The following is a 23969-nucleotide window of genomic DNA, read 5'->3' as shown; positions in this document are numbered from 1 at the left end:
ATCATTTGCAAGTGCAAAAAGTAAATAAAAAAAAGGCAAGAAAAATTAGACTGTGTATGCTCAGACATTAGAATCTGGTCCCTTTTCACCATAGCTGCTAGAGGTTAATCACTTCCCACCTGTCAATGAATCCCAAGTGACTATTTTTACTGTTCATTAAATAGTTACTGATGAATGCAAGAGCTGAGTGATTTCCTTCAACTGAAAGTGTGTGAGAACATTTTTCCTGTTACCTTTCGGTTATACCAGGGTTTTGCTATTTTGCACTCCAAACCAGTTCAGTCCACACTTACGAGATCAGCCAGGCAGCTTCACTAAATCGACTAGCATCGCCCTCGCTGCTGCTGCGCTTCGGACCGGGAGGTGCAGAGGCCGTTCCAGCAAAACGCTCATTTCCATACCTGCTACCTGCAGCCGACCGCTTCGAACTCGGTTGTACGCGTTCTCAGTGGGTGAGGTTTTTCTCAGCGGGAAAATCTGACGAAAATTGTTTTCCCCATTACAGAATAACATCTTTAAATAGTTTAAATAACTACTCACATTCAAATAATTAAAAAATTGAAATTGGAATGCAAATGAATTTAATCATTCAAATACACATACAATGCCTGGTACTTTGCTCTCTATTTAGAGCAGCTATACTACTCCAAAGATACACTCTAGAGTAGATATACCCTAAAAATCCCTATTTCTTGTAAGAGAGCATTTTGATTATAAGGAAGTGTCAGGGTATAAACTGGATCAATTCTTAAAAGGTGGGTGTAGGAAGAGCTGCAAAGTGATACAAATGTGTTGCCTGTGTACAGGGACAGTTGGATGAAGGGGACCACCTACCCAGAGGGGACATTTACACTGTCTTCTTCTGGCAGTCAGCCTGGGTGCTCTAAAGGTGCTCCTTTCTCTCTCCAGTGACCGCATACCTAAGGAATGGGACTCCTGACTGAGCTCCTCTGGGTCACACGGAATTTGGAAGCTTGGAACAGTTGTAAGGTCGGCGTCCGTGTGTCTGTGTGTACGTGAACTAGAGCTACCCACCTTGGTTGTGACAGATGAGGGCAAGAAGCTTTGCACCACTTGGGTGCCTTGGATCCCCCATCAGCGCGGATGTCCCAGGCAAGCGGTGCACCCCTTGCTCGTGGGTGCCAGAGAAGGCAGATGTTTGCCATTTCCTGAACTGCTGCTGCCCCATTGCAAGATTACTACTTCTGTCGTCAGCGAAAGCAGCGCTATCTGCTGGGAACTTGGAAGGAATAGGCAATTAATAAAATAGCCAGAGTTATAAACGAATCAAACTGTCATTCTCATACCTAGAAATGTTTTTATTAAATATTTTAAACTTCTGCATGAGACAAATTATATTGGTGGCTTTGTGCAACACAGTGGCATGTAAAGTAAAAACAATTTAATGTGCAAGAGAAGTCAATATTGTTACCCTTCGTATTGGTCACCCAACCAGAATGATTGCACATGGAAGAGTCACTTCTGGCACGTCAAGCGCGCTGCATCCCCCAAACGGAGAACTGCGAGCCAGTTTCGAACAAGCTGGCTTCAAAACCAGAAGGAGGACAAATGATTTGGGCCAGTGCCCCAATGGCTTGCAAATGTGGCTGTTTTGCTTCCAGGATCCAAGCCACTAACTCTTCACGGTGCATTGCATTGTTAAGTAAACAAATGTTTACCTGGAAACAACACATAGTTATCCTTTTATGAAAAGAAAATTAACTCTGGATTCTTTAAAAACAACATTTTTACTTTTCTCACTGACAAAGCATTCTTCCACGTGTTTTTAAATGGTTTTATGCTGAATACTTTAAGTTTCCATTAACAGACGTCTCAGATGTGGAGATCATAAGGCCCGTACGATCACTTTTTTTCTGACAGAAATTTCTGATCGCTTTGTAGATGGCAAAGACAGGGATGGCCAAACTAGGCACTCCAGCGAGAATTACAATAATAGCATACACCCAGCTGGGATATTCAACCTTCTGTGTTTTGGGGAACTCCTCCTGAAAGAGCAAACCATCAAGTTGTAGTGAGGAGCAAATACTTGGGAGTATGCACACATTCAGTAATTCAACAGATCGAAAATGTATATCAGAATAGTAGCTAGCCACAATGGCAGGGGCTTGGTGGCCAAACAGCTTTTGGGTAGGAAGGCTGAAATCAAAGGGTGCAGGAGGGCTGGAACGTTATTAAGAAGGAAGTGATGTTGCCAAGGAGGAGAGAAGAAAGCAGACCCATTTCCCCATCTTCCTTGCTCTCCCTTTCTGTCTCTGTCTTATGAAAATAAAAATTCATCTTTACAAATGAAATGTCCTGCACGACTTTTTCTGCTTTAAGGATTGCGATCACAGCTGAATTTAGGACTCATTTTTCTAAGTGTTACTTTTTATTATTACTGTATGTCTTGTAGTAAGTTTTTTTACCAGAAAACTGTTTCAGATGGGAGATGAATATAACTGACTATGACTCTTAGATTAAAGAAGAATACATAAACCAATTCTAAATAATATTTTGGTTTTATATACTTACATAGCTAGGGTCCCAAATGCTGTAGAGCAGTTCTTCGTTGACTTTCACCACAAAATAAAAGAAGAAGATAACTAACATAATGAGAGGACTGATAACTCTCCAGGTAACCTGCCAGAAAATATTGGGCTTGTGTCCAATCATGAACTCAATATCCTTGTTAAATCTAGAAACAAAAGCAGGAAGTTCAGGACAGTAAAAACTGGTCAGGATCAAAGAGTGCCCACTCATAAACAGGGAATTCCAAACTACCCCTAGCTGGGCTTCCCAGGACTTTGCTAATGTCAATGTGAAGCGAGGACTGGTAACAACACCAGGAGTGAGATCTAAAAGTAGTTCAAATTAGGGCAGATATCGTTGCAAGTCAAGAAAATTATTTTTGGAAATGTACTTTCTTCAAGAAGTCTGTGAAGCATGTGCAAAATAGTTTTGACATGAAAGGGCCAATGCAGATGGACTTTCTCTATAATATACTGCAGTATTGTTTCACGATTTTTTGGTAAGCCTCTCAGAGCTGCATAAATTAAAAGGAATGACATAATATTAAAAACGAGCAAAAGCAAATTGGAGTAATTTTAAAAATTAGATTCTATGCATAATGTTTGCTTAATTTGGGTTTCTACCAGTTTTCTCTGGTTGAGTATTGAAACAATATTTAGCTTTACACATCATTAACAACACCTAAAAATGTGTTATTTGGGTTATTCATAGAGCATGCAGTGGACAATGGGGCAAAAATGTCTCCACAAAAACCCCACAACCAATCCCTGCGTTGAGAGTGATATTGTCTGCATCAGTCCCGAATCAATTCATGACCTCTACGTACGATGCAGCGCCATGTGCACACACTTCTTAATAATTATTTTGGAAGTTTGAGGCTTCTATTGTTAGTCCTCTTGTCTGGCTTTCCTGCATATCGTATGGGGATAAGTCTGATGGGACTATTCAGTTGGTCCTACAGCTATGAACAACACGCAGCATTCAGCTGACCCTCAGTTACTGCGTAAATTTATTTTATCTTTTCATCCCTAACTTCTAAGATCTAGGTGTCATTCTTAAAATGATGTGGAGCCCCATGTCCCGACGGCAGAGCGGGTCCAGGTGTAGTTCACGTGAGTATCATGGATAACATGCCTGTTCTCCTTCAAGGAGCAGAGCCACCGTTTTACCAATGCCCCTTTCTCAGAAAAAGGTCACAGAAACTCATCTGGAGCAGATACCATGACCTTCGGGCAGCCCTGATAAGCTCTGTACTCAAAGAGGGCTACAGCGATTTGTACTGGCCAGAAACATGAAAGTTTGGTGTGAAGCTCTTCTCTGAATCAGTCCCCACCCCTCTATGGCCTCAGCCCATGTTCATGTTGTGGGAATAGTTTTAATTTGACTTTGTAAAGTGTTCTGAGATTTTAAAGGGAGGGGAAAGTGATCAACACAGACTTTTCTGTCCTTAACAAATTAAAATAAGCCTTCTTTCTCTAGGGCACTGCCTCTGCTCGTCTAATTTACCTAGGTTGATTCATGCCTCCTCAGGTAATATAAAACTTATATTACTTTTACTTATAAAACTTATTAAGTATGGGAAGATGGGCCACAAGGGTGTTCACCCCATTGCCAGGAGCAGCACAGCTGGAGGGTCTGGCACAGGTTCAAGCAAAACCTATGGGTGATTGCAGTCCCCACGCTTTTTTCATATTTCTTACGTATTAATTATGAGCAGAAAGATGGTGAAATTTGATTTATTACATCTCTAGAAGGTTGATAGGATAATTACTCACTGCTACAACTGATAAAGTCCTGAGTCTATCAGCTAAGAACGTATCTCAGTAGCCTTGGATTTGCATCCTGCTGTAAAACAGTATCTGCATTCTGCCTGGAGACCCCCGCTTTGGACAGTATCATTTAGCATTCATTTTAAACACTCCTGGGATATACGTCTGTTCTAAACTTTCAGCTCCGTGCCAATGTGCTTGTACTTTGCTTCTGCTGATCAAATATTGAATGCAATTACCTTGAAGAAGATTTATTGTAAATGTCACCGTATTTAAAATGTAAGTGAGCTACAGTGGCACTTACGTAACTGTTGCAAATACGTACGTTCTGATGCCTACTTTAAAAATAAATTATTTGCACTCATACTATTATACTCTAGGCACTTGCTAATGCTTAATATTTTCGTGCAGTATCTTAGGGATGTGTTTATTTTAGCTGTTGTTATAGAGCACTATCTATTATAACGTATTCATAAAGTGGAAAGCTTTCATGTACAAATAAAAATCCCCACTGCACTCTTCACAAGCATTTTTTCTTTTTGTTGAGTACTATTTTAGAAACCTGAATCATATAAGCAACCCTAAACCACAGTTGCATAATTTCAGTGATTTCTAAAGCAGAAATTCTACACACTGAGATGTAGCAAGATTGCAGCTATATAACTCATCGATTTATGCGCTCGTTTCTAGTAATATTTAAGTTGTATTTCATACCTGTCTATTCCATAAATGTAGACGACTGAAAACATCTCAAAAAATGCAATTATTAGCAAGGGAATAGAGCCGGCAAAACTGTCAAATAGAGCCAGCCAGTAATTACCGGAGTTCAGCAAAAAAATAAAAGCTATCAAGTACGACCCCACACAAACGACACCTGTGAAAAAAACAAAGCAACAGCACATTTAGGCAAAGAAAGCAAAAGAGAAAAAAGTAAGATGTTTTCCCAGTAGCTAGAAAGCTTTCTAAGTCACTTTTAATTCACTTGCAGCCTGAAGGTAACTACCTTATTTTTAAATGGTACTCTGAGAAAGCCTGCTTCTATGCAGGTAAAATGGTAAAACTCTCCTAACGTTGCACGGGTGGGAGATGCTGCAAACAAAACGGGAGAAGGCTGAGGAGAAAAAAACCAGGTCCTCTCCATCCTAGTCGGGGGGGACAACGTTGCCCTGAGAGAAATCCTGCCTGGGTGAAGAGCTTCCCCATGGAGGAGATGATAATCATCATGAGGAGGCTGACGGGCGAGCCACGGGGTGAGCAGCTATCTGCAGGCTCGGAATGAACCTCACGGGAGCTGCCCCGTTGGGAGACACGAGAAAAAACTTCAGTGGGTTATCTAGGAATCTTAAGACCATGCCAGATCCGCAAGTAGACGGGTTGGGTTTTCAGCATACGAGCTATTCCCTGGGGAGGGGGGAGGTCACTTGTCTCTAAAAAAGCACTTACCAGTAACAAGTTCCTTAGGCACTTTGGGGGGTATAATCTTAAGATCTTGTAAAGGTACGAGCACACCTTCCATATTTCCAAACATAGAGGACAAACCCAAGCAGAAGAGCATGATGAAGAAGAGAATGGACCACAGAGGGGAGACGGGCATTTTGGTGATAGCTTCAGTGAAGACAATAAAGGCTAGGCCAGTTCCTTCAACTCCCTGTGGAAGATTTCAGAAGCTCCAAAATTAGGCTCATTAATGTCGCGCAGCACTTAAATTTACATTGGTATTCACTGGACTTGGTGTATGTTACAGCATACCACAGTACTTATGCTTTTTGTTTCCACAAAGACCTTCTAATACAGCATTATATTTACTGTAGTTACAATACAAATTCTATTTCATGGAATTTTATGGATCCCTATTTTCACCTGTAATTCACCACCTTTTTAACAAAAAAAAAAAAAAAAAAAAGGTGCACCCATTTAATTCTTCTTGTAACTTTTTTCACCCTGGTGTCGAGGTCCATTCTTTCTGTGTTGTGACGTACTCATCCTGATCGGGACAGGGCTTGCTCCAACTGCTTCCTCGCTCTGGGATTCTCTTCCCTAGTCATCTTGTCCCACCACGGCTGCAACCAGCTGGTTCCAGAGAAATAAATACCTGCTGCTATTTTGCCAGCTACATGAGGCCAGCCTAGAACCCTGGTTTTAGTTACTAGTCAGACAGATTGCCTGGTTTTAGTTACTAGTCAGACAGATTGCCAATACTTTTCAGAGGAATTAAACAGTTTATCTCTTCAAAAGCAAAATGGGGTAAGCAGAAGTAATTCTTCAATCCAAGATAATTCCAAGCCAATTGCAATCAATCAGTGGAAAAATATAAAAAAACCAACAACCCAAGAAGAAAAAAGCATTAGGCAATTAAAAAATTGCTATGCGTTCCTACCATATTTATGGTATCAATATGAGTCAAGGTGTTAAACTTACATCATTCAGGAAAGTTTCCAGATTACAGGTTTCAAACTTCAGGCTTGCAAAAATTGTCGGATCGGTCATGTTACATAGCTGCTGCATTTGTTCAAAGTTATCTTGGGTTACATTACCTTCTGGCAAGTCAAATGCATTCATCAGAGTAAGAATATTTCTGAAAAAATGAAATACAATTAATTTGAAATTATTTATTTGTAAGCATCCTCAGGATTCTTTTTCATCATCAAGCAAGTTATTGACAGCACAATGTCTTTTATAAAGATACAAAGGAAGCAATGTTTCTCTTGCCTAAGGTCAGATTTTGAAATTGGGAAGTCCAGCAGTTTTGTGCATGTGCAATTCTTTCTTTCTTCTTCCAAGGTGAGTCTGATACTGTCTTTCACGGCACAGATGACAGCTAAATGGATGGGCACTCGAGGGAACCTGTGCAGAAGTTAGGTGCCCATCTTTGCACTGCAGACTGGGCACCAGTTCCCAGACTGGGCAGCTTCTGGGAATGTGTGAGGTCTCTGCAGTTATGTGTCATGCACTTTTACAGCTGATGTGGAGGAACTTGGCTGGAACCTGCAGGGTCTGGCAGCCCTGGTTAGAAGGGAGTCCAAATTGCTCTGGTAAAATTAGGTACCTCTGATGAGACCTAAGCATTTAAGTTTTCCAGGAGGCAATCTAAATACAGAGCTGACACAGGGACAGGGTATATTACATTCGTGCCATATGTCAGCTCAGCAGGCATCGATTACTGTGAACTCTGCATTATTTTTTTTTTTTGCAGAGTTTCTAGACAGTTTTCCAGTGCTTGGTAGAGCTTCATCTAATGAATTAAAATGGGAAGAATTCCATGAATTAATTTGGGTAATTTCCCAGTGTAGTACGCAGAGCCACCAGCAGTACCTGAGGTGCCTACACTGTGATCCAGCTGCGGCCAGGATTCTGCAGGACTGTCAGAACTGCCCGGTCACAGGGAGATTTCTTAAAATGGGCAATGCTTTCAGTGGCTCATTGCAAGCGATCTCTGAGGCACAACTGCATAGTTTGGCCACTATGTCAGGAGGGCTTTGAGGATTTGACATCAGCCGCATTAGAAATAGCAGCAGCAGCAGACTAGTACCCTTTGGTTGGTTGGTTGTTTTTGAAGTATGTAATGTAAAAACCAATTTTTCACAGAACCAGTTTTACTGAAACTTGCGTTATCCAGTTAAGTAAATACATTCCTTGAGAACGTTTCATATTCATGTTGCAAATGATTCGTTTTTCACATTTACCTCTAAAACTATAGATATTCTAGCATGTTTTAGTGAAATAACATATCATGAACTGAACCTACCTTTATGTAAATAGAAATTGTTACATAAACTGCAGTTATATTTGCAAGAACTGTTTGAAAAAAACACATTAAAACAGGGAATATCCTCTTCCTCCCTTGTTACTTTTTGGAAACATCAGGGAATAATGTAAAATATAGTTGCTTACACAACATCTATCTAGGAAATAAGGTGGCTCAAATAATTCTCACTCCCTGTGGGGCTGACATCACATGATTTAAATATTTTGAAGACACGAGTGGTCTGATACCATGTAGGTTAGGAGCTGCAATTGTTCAGCAATAATAAATCCATTACCATCAGGCTAACAGAGCTGTCTCAGCCAAACAAACAGCTGTATAGTCTGGTTTTTTTTTTCAATAACTTACTTGTCGAAACAGTCATCATATCTTTCTGTGGCTCTGAATCCAATGATGGAGTATATGACAGTTGCTGCATAGACGGATGTGAAACCATTGATCACTGAGATAATCAGGGCATCTTTCTCACAGTTATTGCTGCAATTCAAAGAGAAAAAAAAAAAAGAGGATTTCAAACACATTCCCCAAATAAATACTAAAAACTGGCTACCAAGACTGATAAAAAGTAGTCTACAGACACATAGGTACATCAGTACGCTCTCTAAGAATATACAAGTACAGCTGTTAAAGATAGATTTAGTGAATTAAAACTTGGTGCCTTAAGCAGTTTTGGGTTCCACCCCCCACCCCCCCCAAATAATCCTATTTGTAAGGAATAACTGCCTGAGTTGTTTTCATATCTGGCTCATGGAAAGTAAAACATGAAGGGCAAAAAAGTATGTCTCCTCCTTTTCATGCCTGGCATGCATGTGTGCAGACACACATTGGCATAAACTGTATCTTAGCTGCTGGGGTTTTCTGCTGCAAGGTGAAAAATTTGGGTTTGAATTCGGACAGTCAGAAGGGAAAAGTGACCAAAAGTTTCCACAGCACTTTGGTATGGTGAAGTTGCAGTAGCCAAGAGCACTTGGGACCAGTTTTGTTTGATTGTTGGACAGAAGATGGTTCAAAATGTCCTCAAGTTTTGGAAATATGATGGAACATTATGCTGATAAGGTCAGACAGACAAGCTATTACATTGTGAAAATTAAAGTGCTTTGTAGAGACTTCTCTGCTCTGGGCACTTGTCAGCATATGTGTGCTAAGATGAAAAAATTGCAGAGCGAGAAAGAGATTTTCATCTGAGAGGGAAGATAAAGAATCAATATTAAATTAGTTAATGGTTTTATGTGAAGGCTAAAAAGTTCTCGATATTGTATTTGTCTTGGGCAAGAGAGCACTATTGAGATTAACTTGATGCTGTCATATTTAATTTTCTGATCACCCTCAAGAGGAGAGGAAAGACAAGCCTGCCCAGCCAAGACCTGTGACCTTTCCTAATTTACAGCATTGCAAACAGGTCTCTAGTGGGTGGAAGGCATTGAATTGAAGTTCTTGGCTGTACCCTCGTGTCAGTTTTTCCACTCTGACATGAGATTCTCAATGACAGGCTTGATGAAAATATTTCTTCCCTTCAGAGAAAGTAAGATGCTCAAGATCCTCTTGGTTATGAATGGGTGAACCCCTGATGGCATTGAAACCTCACGGTATTTCCTGAGATGTTTATAATCCCAAACTATGTGGGAGCAGAGTCACTCACACCCGGTCCAGCTGGTGCTGGACTGCAGGTGGCCCAGCACCACAGTGTAACATGATGGTATCTGCATGTTTTTTTCTTATATCTCCACGGGAATTTCATTACTTTCTGCAGTTTCCTCCTTAAGTCATGAATGATTGAGAATCAAAGGAACGTGGCCTGGTGCTACAGCCCTGTGTGTTGGAAAAGCAGAAGGACACTGCTCCTTTTCTTTGGGTCTTTTGGAAAGATGCGGAACATTCTCAGCCCTGCTCCTCACGGCTGTGGGAACATTGACTTGGACCTGAAGTGGGGCTGGTCACCTCGCACTGAGACTTGCAAGCACCAAAAGTTCCAGATGAACTTTGGAAAAAATATCTGAAATCAAGAGTGGTGGTAGGGAATTACATCAGTGACTGAAATGCCGGTGTGGTGTGGTCAAACGTCAGCCAAAACTGAAACACAGATTTCTGAATGCATGACCAAACCGGTTAAACAAAACTTAATTCAGAGAAATTTATCAAAAATACTAGGTTCAGAGAATGCTGCACAGTTTGTCTTTCAAGAGGACAGTGCTGAAGGATTGGAAGGCACCAAGAGGCACTGGTGGTCCCTCCAATATTTTGGGAAGGTGAGTGCAGAATATAGCACCATGTCGTAATTTGCTGACTGGGTCATTCCCTGGGTGATGGGAGTTTGTACTCCATCTCTTCCCTGGCCCCATCGCATATATATATAAAGAAAGGAACTGAATTTGAATTTCAAAACTCCTAGATAAATCTTCTAACCCCTAAGCTAAAGATTTAAACTTTGGTCTGTAAATTGCTTTGAAACGTGTATACCACCACCCAGCTCCGACAGCGTGGACACAAAGGGCATCCCTGTGCCTTGAGCGCTCCCGCAAAGGAACCTCCTGCCCATCAGCCGGTGGCGGGCAGCCAGTCCCCTTCTTTCTAGCCTGTGCCACCACATCTTTCTGCAGGAAAGCACTGCGACCTGAAATCTTGGCTGGCGAGACCTAGGATCAGTCAGAGATGTGCCTAACGTGACTGAGGGGATGGTGTCCCGGTCCCAAGTAATTACTGTGTAGAGATAAGGCAGAAGTGGACACGCTTCATGTGAAAGAATGGAATATTCATATAAAATTTGGCTTTTGCTTGGCTACTTACTGAACAGAGTTGTAACTGGAGAATGAAATGAGGCCTCCAAAGGCCAGGGAGAAAGAGTAAAACACCTGAGCACCTGCGTCCAGCCACGTCACTGGGTTAGCCAGCTCGGCAACCTGAGGCATCAGACACACAGCTTTAAGCATCTGCAGCACTGCTATTTAGACTGAATACCAGGGATTTAAAACAATAATTAAAACAAGAACATTAACCATGCAGAACTCACCATTTTCGAAGAATGTTAACAAATAGGTCAATACTTTTGTCAAACTTACTTTTTTTTCCAAAAGAAAACCTATGTGTAGGTTTTCTACAAGTATTTTGAAAATTGATAAACAAATTACTTTCCATAGCTGACAGCTACCACGCCTGTTTCCAGAAAAGGTGTTTATTATTTAGTATTAATAATGACCATCCAGAGGTGTTCTCGTGGAAAATGAGACCCCTTTTCATTTTGTTTAAAAACTGTTGTGTAGTTAAATCATTCTCTTAGATCTTTTGTCCACATAGCCATACAGATTAGATGGGTTCTACTCCCAGCTGCACGATTTGTGCTTTAAGGTTAGACTTGTCCTTAACTAGTATACAGGAAAAGAAAGCAAGCCCCCTTATGGCAATCCCATTGCATTGCTCCATGATGATCCTTCCTTTTTTTATAACAGATTTTGTTGAGGGGTGGAGAGAGGGAATGTGTGTGTATATATGTATACTTTTTACATCCGATGCAAAAGATCCACCCCCCAGAATCAAGATTTTAAAGGCGTCTTAGGGATAGTGAGAAAAGCACCAGCGGAGGGGACTAATTTTCAATTGGTTGTTAATTGCAGAGAGAAAGAACTACATCGTGTTTCACTAAGGGACGAACCATGCGGTGACTTACGTTAGGGGTGAAGAGATACACAATTCCACTGGTTGAGCCTTTCAGTGTCAAGCCACGGATTAGAAAAATGGTGAGCACAAGGTATGGAAGAGTTGATGTTACATACACAGCCTGCACAAGAAGCATGTAAATAAAATACTTAAATAAAACAGAACAATTGAATAAAAAATAGCACTGCAGGGAAGAAAAGAGGGGAATAAACAAGGTACTGTGACTAACAATAATGGCAAGTTTTAAGCGAGTCACAATTAACATACTTCAGAACACCATGTTCAAGAGAAACAGTATGTGCAGTACATTTTGATAATAAACATTTTCACAGTTATAGTGCTCTATTTAAGACAAATTGTCATTGTTGAAATTCAACTCAGATAGTTCAAAAGCAGTATAAAAAGTAATCTACACCCTGAGATCAGGTTGATGCTGCCAATGCGAGGATGGGCTCTTAGGGCTTTGCTGGGCAGCAGAACGTTGGTCACTCTTTTAGAGAGATAATATTAAGGACTAGCACAAACCCAAATAAATTTGAAGGGAATGGCCATAGCAAAAAGACCAAGTCCCTCGAGCCTTCATTAAAGGTTAATATTAATGTTAAGGTACTAATAGCTAAAGAATGTTTTACTAGGACCTATGAGGACAAGGAAGCTGAAGTGCTCACAAAAAGCTCCACATAAATCAAATCAAATCCCATTTCGTTCAGCTTCCTTCTTCAAAAGCAGCCTCAGTGATGACACACTAAGTTTTAGACATGCTTTTACTCAAGGAACAGGCAGTTTCTACAATATGATTAAGTCAGTATGAATAAGGAATCACAACAGCATAATGAATATCATCGCATAAAAACCCAAAATAGAGTACCTTTCCTGTTGTTTCGATGCCTCTGATTATGCACACGTACAGTACACCCCATGCACATGTTAAACATAACAAAAGCCACCACTGTATACTGCCTGAATCGCCAATGGAAGTGGAGATGTTTAATGTTTCTCTGTACCAGAAATAATCTACAGGAGAGCTCTTGGCACACTCTTCTACGTAATCTGTAACCACAAAATGGTTGTCATTCTGTATGTCTTTTATTTACTTGAAAAAAAGGAAGTTAAATAATAAACACCGGTGTTCTAAATTATACCACCTAATGCCAACAATTTTATTGTTGGCAAATTTCAGATACTTAGAGGCTGGTTTCATGGGAAAATGAGAGATTCAAGAGAGTTTTGTTCAACAGAGATTTTAATACAAATTTTGTTGTTATTTCTATTAATTCAACCATGCAGATAAAATCTTTGAAGCTCACTCAGTGACTCTTCTATTGTTATAATTTTTTTTTTTTCCTACAAAAATGTGAGGTTAGAAGCCTCTTGTGCCAACGAAAGTGTGGAGAGGATTTCTGAGCATAAACGTATGTATATTGCATGGACTATTTTTTTTTTTAGTAGAAGAAAAGCAGTTAGGCAGATGTTTTTCAATGATAGCATGCTTCCTATTTATTTCATTGAAAAAAACCAACCAACCAAACAACTTTGGGCTTTCCACACGCATCCTGCTCTTTCTTGCCTGATGGATTGTGGGCACTTGCTCTTCCCCTTCGGCTCTTTGGCTCTTCCCCTCCCACACCTCCTTCAGATCAGCAATACTTTGTCTTTCTGTTTCGTGGGGCATCGTTCAAGGTCTTGACAGTTCAGGTTGGATTCTCAGCTCCCTGCAATGCGCTGACCTGTGCAGTATTCTGCCCTGGCCTGCCCTTATATGAGGCTTTTTATACTTTTTCTGGGAGGAGAGGAGCAAAGCTCTCTGAAGAGCTGTTCATTGACCCACCAGAAAAACCTGCTTCATACAGTTTCATGCAGGACTAGTTACAGAAAACAAAGCTGCTCTCACCAAGCAGTCCCCAGGGATCTATAGACTGCTGTCATATTGAGAGATACAGGTGTTTCATATGGATTATGCATCTCCTTTTTTTTTTTTTTTTTTCTTTTCAGTATGCTAACAGACGGCTGTTGGTGAAGAGATGGATGAAACATGTTGTCTAACTCTGGAAAGTGTTAGTGTTTATGCTAGACTTGCACTTTGTGAATATTCTGTATGTGAACACATCTGTCAAAATCAGCCCTGAAGTTTCATATAAAAAGTCAAAGTTTGTCTCAAAGATTAAGTGTTGATCACGTTTTATATAATGTGAATTTTTACAAAACACAAGTATTAAAATAGCACAATGTTCCTGACAGGACTGCCATTCTTTACTGTTGTTTTACAGAAAGAGGCTCGATTAGGCTAATTGCTAGAAACAGTGTGCTGCACAACAAAATACAATATTTCATAAAATATACCTGTTCGGCTGTCATTGAGAGGACAGCTACTCCAAGGCAGGGGCTCTTGGAAGGAGTTGAAGAAATACCACATGACCCAGGCAATAATAGTGTTATAATATAAACTCACCAGGAAGGATACAAACATTGCTGCTATGCCTGAAACAAATAAAATCAGAACACAACGTAAATTTCAATACTCTTGTCTTCAGGACATATCAAAATATATAGCGCGAGCCTCAACCTTTCCCTACTGCCCTCCCCACCCTAATTCCATGGTTTACAGCCTTTCCCCTCTCCTCTCTTTATTTTGGATGTAGGTTTAATCACTGTGAATTTGTCACCTAAAGGTTGGACAGGTGAGACCTACACAGACGTACAGCCTAAAACTACTCTAGGGCTGATGCTGACACCCACTTAGGAGCCAACATTATGGGTGGACTAACTCCCCACAGATACCACACAATCCTGTTCACAGTCTTGCCACCTGATACGCAGGGAGTTTGGGGTGCTGGGGACATGTGAAGCTCAACTGACTTGGGATTTTGCCTAAGTGAGACCCAGATTTTCCTCCTCTTCCACAATGTCACTGCAGAGGTCAGCAGAGGTGTTGGTGTATAGGACGGATGGCTGCAAGGAGGCACAGTCTGTGAAAAGGTGCAGGATTGAAGCTGCTATCTCTCCTTCTCCACTTGCTCCCAAGTAATCAACCTCTGGTGACTTCTCTGGTGGACAGCAGATGCTAATGATCAGCTCTTGGGGGCTCTTAGGTTCTAAAGAAGTTTGAAAAATTCCAGATGCAATGAACAAATATCTTTTGTAATTGATTTACAGATGCAGCGGATGCCAACAACAGTCCTAACTGGCTGTGTTTCTTCCCTTTCAAGTGTGTGGTAATCACAGACTCACAGCGTGGCTGAGGTTGGAAGGGATCTCTGGAGATCATCTGGTCCAACCCCCTGCTCAAGAAGGGTCACCTACAGCCGGTTGCCCAGGACCACGTCCAGGCAGCTTTGGAATATCTCTAAGAACGGAGACTCCAAACCTCCCCAGGCAACCTGTGCCAGTGCTCGGTCCCCCTCCCAGTTTTTCCTGATGTTCAGATGGCATCTCCTGTGTTTCACATGTAATGAGGTATCTGTAGAGGGTTTTTTATGCTGTGTGTATAATGCTGCTTTTACTACATTGTTAGATGGAGTGTTTGAATACTCAGAAGTCTGGTACAGATGTGAAGAAGAATTTTCTGCAAAATTCTGTCTCCGTGGCTTTTGGCATGGTACCTCTCTCAGATGCAAGAAAGTTACGTTACATGGAGCTGAAGTCTGGTAGACCAGCTTAGAGAAAGACCCAACTATTATTTATCCACAGAACAGTTACAGAACAAATTTTTGGGAGACTTAAACATTCATCCTAATGGTAAAAATAGCCAATATTGATAACACAGAAAACATCTCTGAAGCCCGAAATTGGTCTCACGTTAGAGAAAGGTTTTAACCGGACCCACAGTACCTGGGTATGTGGACACAAAATTGTCGTAGTGCCTTATCATGATTAGTTTGACCTATCAATGGAGAGTTAGTGAGAAGGGAAAAGTAATAGATCCTGGAATCTTTTATGGCACACTGGAATAAAATCCTGAAGATTTGCTCTTCAGATTATCAGTTCAGAGACTTGTGCTTTTTCAGGGGGCTTTTTGTACCCTCTTCAGACTTACCAACCCCTTTCAGGGTAGGGTGGATAGAGCTCCAGACGCCCACACTGCCTTTCCTCAGCCTTTGACCAATGGCAAACTCAAGATGAAGCAGGGGGATACCCTCCAGGACTAGCAAAATCAGGAAAGGGATCATGAAGGCTCCTGTAATGGATAAGAAAAAAACACGATTCCCATCAGCAAAGTACTACAATAAAGTACAAATGTTAGATTTGTGGGCTTTTGACATAGTAAGCGACTTGTAAGCATACTTGTGGAAACCTTTCTCTGGCTTCTGAGCAATGCTTTTGCCTGATTGCCCAAGCAGGGGACTTGATTACATATGTGGTTTCAGGTAGGAATTTTTATTCTTCCCGAGTGACAAACATAAACACAAATTATACACTCCCGAGGTTAAACTTTGAAGAAGCCACCTTTGGATTGCAAGTGGAGAAAAGGTAGGCACTTTCCTGGAATGAGTTCCTTTTTTTCCTGCAAAACATTATGGTTTTATAATGGTGAATCATGCAAATTATATGAAGTAGCTGAATGAACTAACCAACATGCCTCTAAAGATTAGGCAGGAGCCTGGGGCTGTCTACATAAAACAACCAGTAACTTCCTGGCAGCCGTGTTCAACAGCTTTTCTGTTTGAGTAGAAGAGATCTGAAGTTCAGGGTTCAAACCTTGTTAATTATGACAAGGCTGGTTAGTATAGGACAAGTTTTTTAAATTAATTTTTTCCTGAACATGGTGTACCTCGGACATGGGAGATAACACATAACACCACACTGGAATACCAAAGTGCAGAGTCAAATGCTTAAATATTGCTATATATTAGAATTAGGGTTATCTGTCATTACAAAAAGTCTTTAACTTCCTAATCATAGGCTGTAAATAATCTAGAAGTGCATTTTAAAAAATGCAGAACAGTATGTGAATGGTTCAGGTTTGGGTATGTGCTGACTTTTTTCCCATGTATGCAATGAAAATCAGGTAGCGAGTGTAAGAGGAAATTTGAAGAATAGAAACTATAGTTTTGAATTCAAGGCAGTTGAATGTTTTTTGGAAGAGCTGAACTGCATGCTTGTCTGCTCTGTGGGGTATCTTCTTGATGATGTCGTCTACACTGGAGTTTTAGAAACGGTCATTACTGCAAAGTCTTCATTTTCTGTGTACTTCAATAAAGTCTGCTAAAAACAATACTGTTGTATCAAGTGGCCACTACTATAATGAAATCAGCCAACTGTACTTTTTGCTTTCCACGCCTATGGAATTCAACTAATGCTAGCTACTCACCTGTCTTTCACTGATATTTTTAAGATTTGCTAATCAAAATCAGTAGTTTTGAATATATAAAATGCTATTAAAAATGCTGGGCACTTTGAAAATGCACATGCCACACGTCAGGCTGAATGACTAATCACTGATGCACCAGAAAATATATTTTTTGTTGAAGCCAGTTGCCAAAGGTAACTGTATAGACATGATATTCTCAGACTTCTATAAAGCATGTCATTTAGCAACACAAAAACTTCTTACTAAAAATGTAACACTTTCTAAAATCAGTGTAGCTCATCTTGCATGCATTAAAAACTGGCAATCACTGTAAAAATGGAGACTGACAAACTGAAAAGGTTTCAGAGGAGAGCTGGAAGAATAACTGACTCGGGACATATTTTTTTGTCAGTTAAAAACTGAAGGACTCATTATGAATTATTATTTGTAGAGAAGTTTGCTAAACTTCCAAATTTGTTCCCAAATTGTCCCAAATCAGTGGGGCAAATTCCACGCACAGATCCTCTGGCCTTTCACAGAGACGAAGTTGCTTATCAATGTGTGGAGCTGCAAGCAGCCAGAAATATGTCACGTGCTCCAACGTCATGTCAGGCTGGCACACAGTTTCCCTCCTGTCGCACTCCGTTCAGGAGCTCTCATGAGGGTAAGATGAGATAAGGACAAGATAATTGTGTTTATACCAGCAATTTTTAGTTCCAGAGCATTCTCTGTTTTAAGCCCAAGACACTTCCTAAGAGTCTGAAAACCGACCCTACAGAGTTTGTATGGATGCTCCATCAGGATCTTTTATTTTTACCTCCCCTTTCAGATGCCGAATAGGTCTCTGCTGTACCACAATCTCACTTCTCTCTGGCAAAGCCCTTCCTCAGCAATGGTAGCAATTCAGCCCGCACAATGGATCCGTACAGCTACCCGATCCAAATACTCCTCCTTTGCACTCAGAGTAAGTCCTTGTCACCCTTGTAAACTCAATTAGCAGTGATTTTAGATCATGTCTTGAAACTTAATGGACTGGCAGTTAGTTTTGCTAAGGTACATTGCTTAACCATCTTTGCTCCTAATGGAGACATGTCACTTTTTTGTCATCAGGTCACAGTAAGATTGCTTAAGGACTTGATTAGAAATTCTCCCCCTGGTCAAAGATCTAGTTGCGCAAGGAAATACACAGCCTTTATAGTCCTTTCAATCTATGACCACTTGTTTCTTATCATATCTGTCAAAGAAAATATTTTCTTTGGTAGTTACCATCTCCGTTAGCAGAAGGGAGGGAAGATCGCGCTGTCTCCTATGAAGCATTAGAAGCATTTGCTTTAGAAAGCATTCAAAGGTGGTCTCAACTTTTCACTTTCAGTAGAAACCAGGCTGATTGATATCCTAAATTCTGCTTGAGACATTCTTGCAAACCTTAAATGCAAAGTGCACCTCCACTCGCACAGCTCTAGCAGTCTGGGTAGACATCATGCCTCACCCTCCCAGGTAGCGAGATTCAGCGACAGCACTGTCCCTACGCCACAACTCTCCCCGTGGACAGCGTAGCGCATCAAATTTGCTGCAAGACTCTCAGAATTGAACCACCTTCTGTGGTGGACGTGCCACGAGCGCTCTATCAACCTCAGGGGATTCCCTGAGGCCTCAAGATACTTGCAGAGGTACTTCTTTTATGACTTTAAGATGACATAAAAGATGTCATAAAACATTATGAGATTAAGGTGTCATAAAAGAAGTCTTTAAGCATGACACATCTTTGACAGAGCAGTCAGATAAGGGGACTCCACCACCTTCCTTGCGCAGCCACAAAAAGGGGAAAGGGTGCCCTTCGCAGAGCCGTCTATCACATGAAATAGGTGTGCTGTCCAACTGTCTGCTCACAGCTTCCTCGCTACCTTGGAATCACCGGGAAATAAATTTCACGTTCTGGGATAGACACGAATGGAGAAGGTGGGTCTCTGTCCACCCCTCTTGTTGTCACAGACATAAAGTACATGGTGTGTGTATATACCTGCAGTGCAGAATCTATATCCCTGCGCAAACAGATAAAACTGATATAGTACGGTAGCTCTGAGGAGTTAAAATTGCAGGGTGTGCCATGTGAGAACTGGACGAATAAGTAAAACTACCTATATTTAGCTGTAGGAATATTGGTATCTTTTCAAGAGAAATAAAATGGCAGTTCTCCATTATGTATGTCGCTGCTTTTTTCTCTTTCTTGGGTTGTTTCCTTTCCAGGGTTAAATTCTAACAGCCAGCTCAGAAATCCAACTCTGCTGTATTTGTAATTTCTCTCAATTTCTCCCCAACCTTTCTGAAAGAAGCTATAATGGAAAAATAAGCGATAATGATTCTGCAAAGCTGTTACATGGGACATAAAAAAAAAAAAAATCAATTCTTTTTAAGCTGTCACAGTTTTGTGAACCTAACAAATAAACCAAGGATCTGAAGATAAATGCTGTATAGATGTATGAAAACAATGAGTAATCTCCCAGACTGAAAACCTTACAGCTGAGATATTAGATTCTCATCCTGTTTCAGTACTGTATTTCAGAACACATAATATTTGGTTTGAACATCTGTATAGCTATTACTCTCTCTTTAAGAGTTTCTAATGTGAAGTTGAAAAAATTATTATTGCTTTTATATAATTCCTCATAAAGGGAAGGCAGGTAGACTTCAGATGGAGATGTTTTTCTATACTATCATATTCTTAGACCTCAACTGCAGTGAGGGTACCGGTGCCAGCAAGGAACTGCTGATGTCATTACTGTCACATCATTCAATGTGGCATGCACAGAGATGAAAAAGTTCTCCCTCACGCAGTGGCAAGGTTCACTACAGACATATGCAAGCTGTAGACTTCAAGACTTTTTTTTTATCAATGGTTTAAACATTAAATATACATCCTCTTTTTTATAATACTTATCAGGGATGAAACAAAAGTGTTTAACAGTTGATTAAATGACATGTTGCTCAATAAAGATTAAGCAAAAGCTATGTGTAATGTCAGAGATAGCTATCAAATGAAAGGAAATTTCAATCATCTCATTAAGCTGGTGAAAGCACCAAGGCAAACATGGTCGCTTTTACACTGTGTGTATATTGAAATCTAGTTCACGTGTGGTAATGATGTATTTTACAACTTTTAAGATGTGAAAGGGATAAAATGTGCTTTACTTTACTAAATTTTACTGGGGTAAATATTCCATTTTTTAAAATATAAACTCATAATCTATGACAACAAAAGTAAATTATGTAACCCCCCATTTCTTTTTGTATATTTGGATATCACAGTCTTAAAGCGCTATCATAGTGATGTGTTTAGGAAGAAGCAGCCCGCAAATAATTCTAGAATTAAGTTCAAACGTCTGAAAATAAGAGTTATCTATAAACACAGGGTTCCTAACTACCTTCACTACAGTCAATTTGCAGAGAAAAAATCCACCTTCCTTGAAGTCCAAGTTCTACAAGGGTAAATTTTATACTTCACTATAGTCCATTTACATTTCATGAGGGATATAAAATGTGCAAACACTGATTCACAAAGTAGGTGGACATCCAGCCTCATTTGGGAGTGTCCTGGCTGAAATACTATCTACACCCTTGCTACCAGACCTCACCTGTGCTAAATGACTCCAAACGTTCATCCATATAACTCATATTTCAAAAAGAAAGAAGTTAAGATAGCAAAGCCAGCCCTCAGAAATTAGAAACTATTTTCATGAGGTAGTCTATGCAACCTTGATTCTGCATGCACCTTACGAGACAACCTCTAATTATGTGATCACATAGGACTGTTTCTCATCCCCTGCAGATATTTACTGTGTGATAAATAGCTGTATTTTTTTCTATCTCTTAATGCACGGCCATAATCCAACATCACATCCAAAGTGAGCTTTAGGACTCTATGAAATAATCACGCCAGGGACAACCTGAGGAGCAGCATAATCCCCATCTCCAGTGAAAGAGAGCAGCAGCAGGGATTCCTGCTGCTCTGCACCCAGGATTCAGTGAAGACATATCCTGAAGACACGAAGTGTGAAGCCATACACCAGCCAGAGTAAAGGCGCTGGACAGATATGGGGAAAATGGAGCTTCCTCAGTGCACTCATGAGTGTGGTATATGCTTTGTATTAGCTAATTTGGAAGAAGGTGCATAACGTTGCAGTTTTCCCCCTCTGTTACAGAGGCACATCTGTGTCTCTGAGGGGGGTTGCACAAAGGCAAAGATGAATGAATCATCTTGACCACCATGTCGAGTGGCAAAGACTAAGGCAAAACTTGTCCAAAATGTCTCCTAAATACGTATTTCCAACTGGAGGTAGCTGAAGCCAGACTTAAGAGTGTCTGTGCAATCCAAGATAATGCAGAGTGCTACATCTCTTGGGTGTTTGCTATGCTGTGAACACGGCTGAATGGGAATTAGAGAGGCAGGAGCCAGAAAATGTCTCAACACCAAAACATCTTCCGAAATAAGAACTTCAAGATCTGCTTTTACAATATGGATAGCCACACGTTCAAATTCAAAGCCATCCATCCAAAGAACAGCAAGAGCCTTTTTTTTCTCTGATTGAAGGGAGAAGTTGGAGAACAGGCGCTGTAATAAGAGGATGGTAGTGGTGGCAGGAATTGGATTTAGACCTACCAGAAGAGGCTGAGGTGCACTTTGCAGCAGGGAAGGAGGAGGGATTGCACAACAGCTCTCCACCCTCACGTGTGATATGGTTAATGAGTCCTTTCTAAGAAGCCACGGGAAGGCATTGCTGCTCACTCTTATGCATTGATATGAGTCACAGAATTTGGTGTTATGCAGAAGAATTGATAGAGAAAGTAGCAAGTCTGGCTACGGGGACACGTATCTGTATAGTGGCTCTAAAGCCCAGAGCCAGCTATGTCATTTCTTTGCTGTGTGCTGCCTTTCAACTTCTGTCTAAAATTTGAGTGAGTCCCAGGGAAGCAAGAAGCTGGGGATAACTGTTGTTAGTGTTCCTGAGCGAGGACAAGCCACAGGATGATAAGAAAGAAAAATAATTGCTGCCAAAGGATAAATTAAAACACAGTACTGACAGACACACACGAGCAATTCATAAATCTTCGCTGACATCAGTCAGAAAACCATCATCCATACCAAGTTCTTTGTGTCTGTTGGATGTTCATCTTTCAGCTGCCTTTCATACAGCTAGAACACAAGGGAAAGGAAACATAGATGGAAAAGCAGGAAAGTGCCTATAAATCAACCCCGGGAAACAGGGCATGTCCCTGTCCCCTAAGACTAAATAGAAGAACCTGAGAAGCCAATGAGTGCCATGAATTTTGGAGATATCCATCCACTTTTTCAAATTAAAATTGTCACACATGGAAAGGGGGTTATGATTTTTGTGTGTCTTGTAACTTTTTTGTTACAAGAGTTGACTGAGCTGCAAATGACCTCCAGTTTGCACTGCAAACTCTAAACACCAGCCCATGTTAGAAAAATCTTAATGTTAGAAGCATCTCTTCTTGCAACCGAGTCATCTGTTGTTAAACGTCCCTGAGTTTGTACCAGCAACCCCCCACAGAGCCCTCCTTGGTCCCTAGTCTAACTAGGAAGAGCAGTTTTTAAACATCTCGCTGTGTACATTTAATGGATATTACTTTGAAATACTGTTCCTTAAGCCAAAAATTTTCTTTCAAGATCAAACATCACAAAGGAACAGACACTTTTTACACATATCCCAGAGTGAAATGGAGATAACAAGTAAATAGTGGGCAGAAAAGACTGTCAGGAAATGAGAAATTTATGTTGTCATATAATATTTAAGCAATGGTTCAGCTCAAGAACATCTTTAAAAACAAACAGCAAAACAGTGAAACAAAATTTTTAATATAGTCATTCAGTCCTAACCTGAACCCTAAGGAGTCACAGTAAATTACATGGTAAATAGCACACATTCGCATTTTAAATGAATTAATAACATGAACGGCTAAAAATATATTCTTAACGTTAACTACTTTCACGCTGTTACTCCTATCATAAATTACACACACATTGACCCTACGGCTGATAGAAAGATCAGTCCAAAACCAATGAAAACCCTATTATGAAAAGGTCATTTGGGATCATGATCAAAATCATAACTCCCAATATACATTATATAAATGTAAAGTAATTTAGTTTTAGATTGAGAAAATATACTACGTACACGACAGCGCAAGACTGATTTGATCAGTCCTGTGTCCTGAAATAAAAACAGTCCCTTCCTTTTCTTCCATCACTAACAAGACTTCAGTGGGTGTTCATAACCTGTGAAATAACCTTCTCCATTAGACAGTCTTCTAGAGACGAACATCGCTGTTCTTACAGGAACTGACCAGTTCTAAACACATTCCATTATTTGTTTCCCAAAAGAGAGATTAAACCTAGTTTATAGCCAAAATTAGTTAAGATATATTAAAGACATACCTCCTCCATGGTTCTGGCAGAGATAGGGAAACCGCCACACATTTCCTAAGCCCACACAAAACCCTACGCACGTCAGCATATACTGAGCCTTGTTATCCCATTTTGGTCTGGAGTCTGCCTCTTCTTTCTCAAGGACCTCAAGCGCTGCATGGGAAGGTATCCTGTCCTCCAGGCCAGGATTGGGCAACTGTAGCTTCACCATATTTTAAATTTTCTGACTGAAAACGCTGCCCCAGTGAGGAGATGATGAAACAGGCAGCTAGTTAGAAATCTGCACAAAAAAGGAACATCTATTTGCTGTCTTCAGCTATATATAGTGAACCTTTGGCACTAAACTTGGAAGTGCAGGCTTGTGGTAAAAAGAAGCGTCAGCAAATCATTCGATTGACCAAGTCAGCTCTGACACTTATTAATGCTTTATCTGTCAAGGTTTTATGGAACAGTCTGTTCATCTAGTAGAAGACATTGATTTCAGCTAATGTAATTCAGGAGATGATAATTTGGCTATAAACTGTA

The 23969-nt window shown here is 40.5% G+C and overlaps 1 protein-coding gene across 1 annotated transcript; it reads right to left on the bottom strand.

Moving 5' to 3' along the window:
- Positions 1-1249: 1249 nt before the first annotated feature.
- Positions 1250-23655, bottom strand: SLC6A19 (solute carrier family 6 member 19). The gene is made up of 12 exons (XM_052787555.1): positions 23454-23655; positions 15746-15886; positions 14053-14190; positions 12581-12762; positions 11723-11833; positions 10846-10958; positions 8410-8538; positions 6717-6873; positions 5742-5946; positions 5013-5172; positions 2533-2695; positions 1250-2006 (listed from the first exon to the last, which is right to left on the bottom strand). Exons 1-12 carry the CDS (start codon positions 23653-23655, stop codon positions 1797-1799), a joined length of 1911 nt encoding a protein of 636 aa, XP_052643515.1. The 3' UTR covers positions 1250-1796.
- Between the last annotated feature and the right edge of the window lie 314 nt (positions 23656-23969).

This window comes from Harpia harpyja, chromosome 5 (genome assembly GCF_026419915.1).
Source record: "Harpia harpyja isolate bHarHar1 chromosome 5, bHarHar1 primary haplotype, whole genome shotgun sequence".
NCBI classification, from domain to species: domain Eukaryota; kingdom Metazoa; phylum Chordata; class Aves; order Accipitriformes; family Accipitridae; genus Harpia; species Harpia harpyja.
Note: the sequence above shows the minus strand (reverse complement) of the source record. Positions and strands in the feature narration are given on the sequence as shown.

Coding starts and splice junctions, on each gene's coding strand:
- SLC6A19 (XM_052787555.1), bottom strand. CDS start 23,655: ATGGTGAAGCTACAGTTGCCCAATCCTGGCCTGGAGGACAGGATACCT. Junction 15,887..23,453: donor CTGCCAGAACCATGGAGGAG/GTATGTCTTTAA, acceptor TATCCATTACAG/GAGCCTTCATGATCCCTTTC. Junction 11,834..12,580: donor GCATCGAAACAACAGGAAAG/GTACTCTATTTT, acceptor CTTCTTGTGCAG/GCTGTGTATGTAACATCAAC.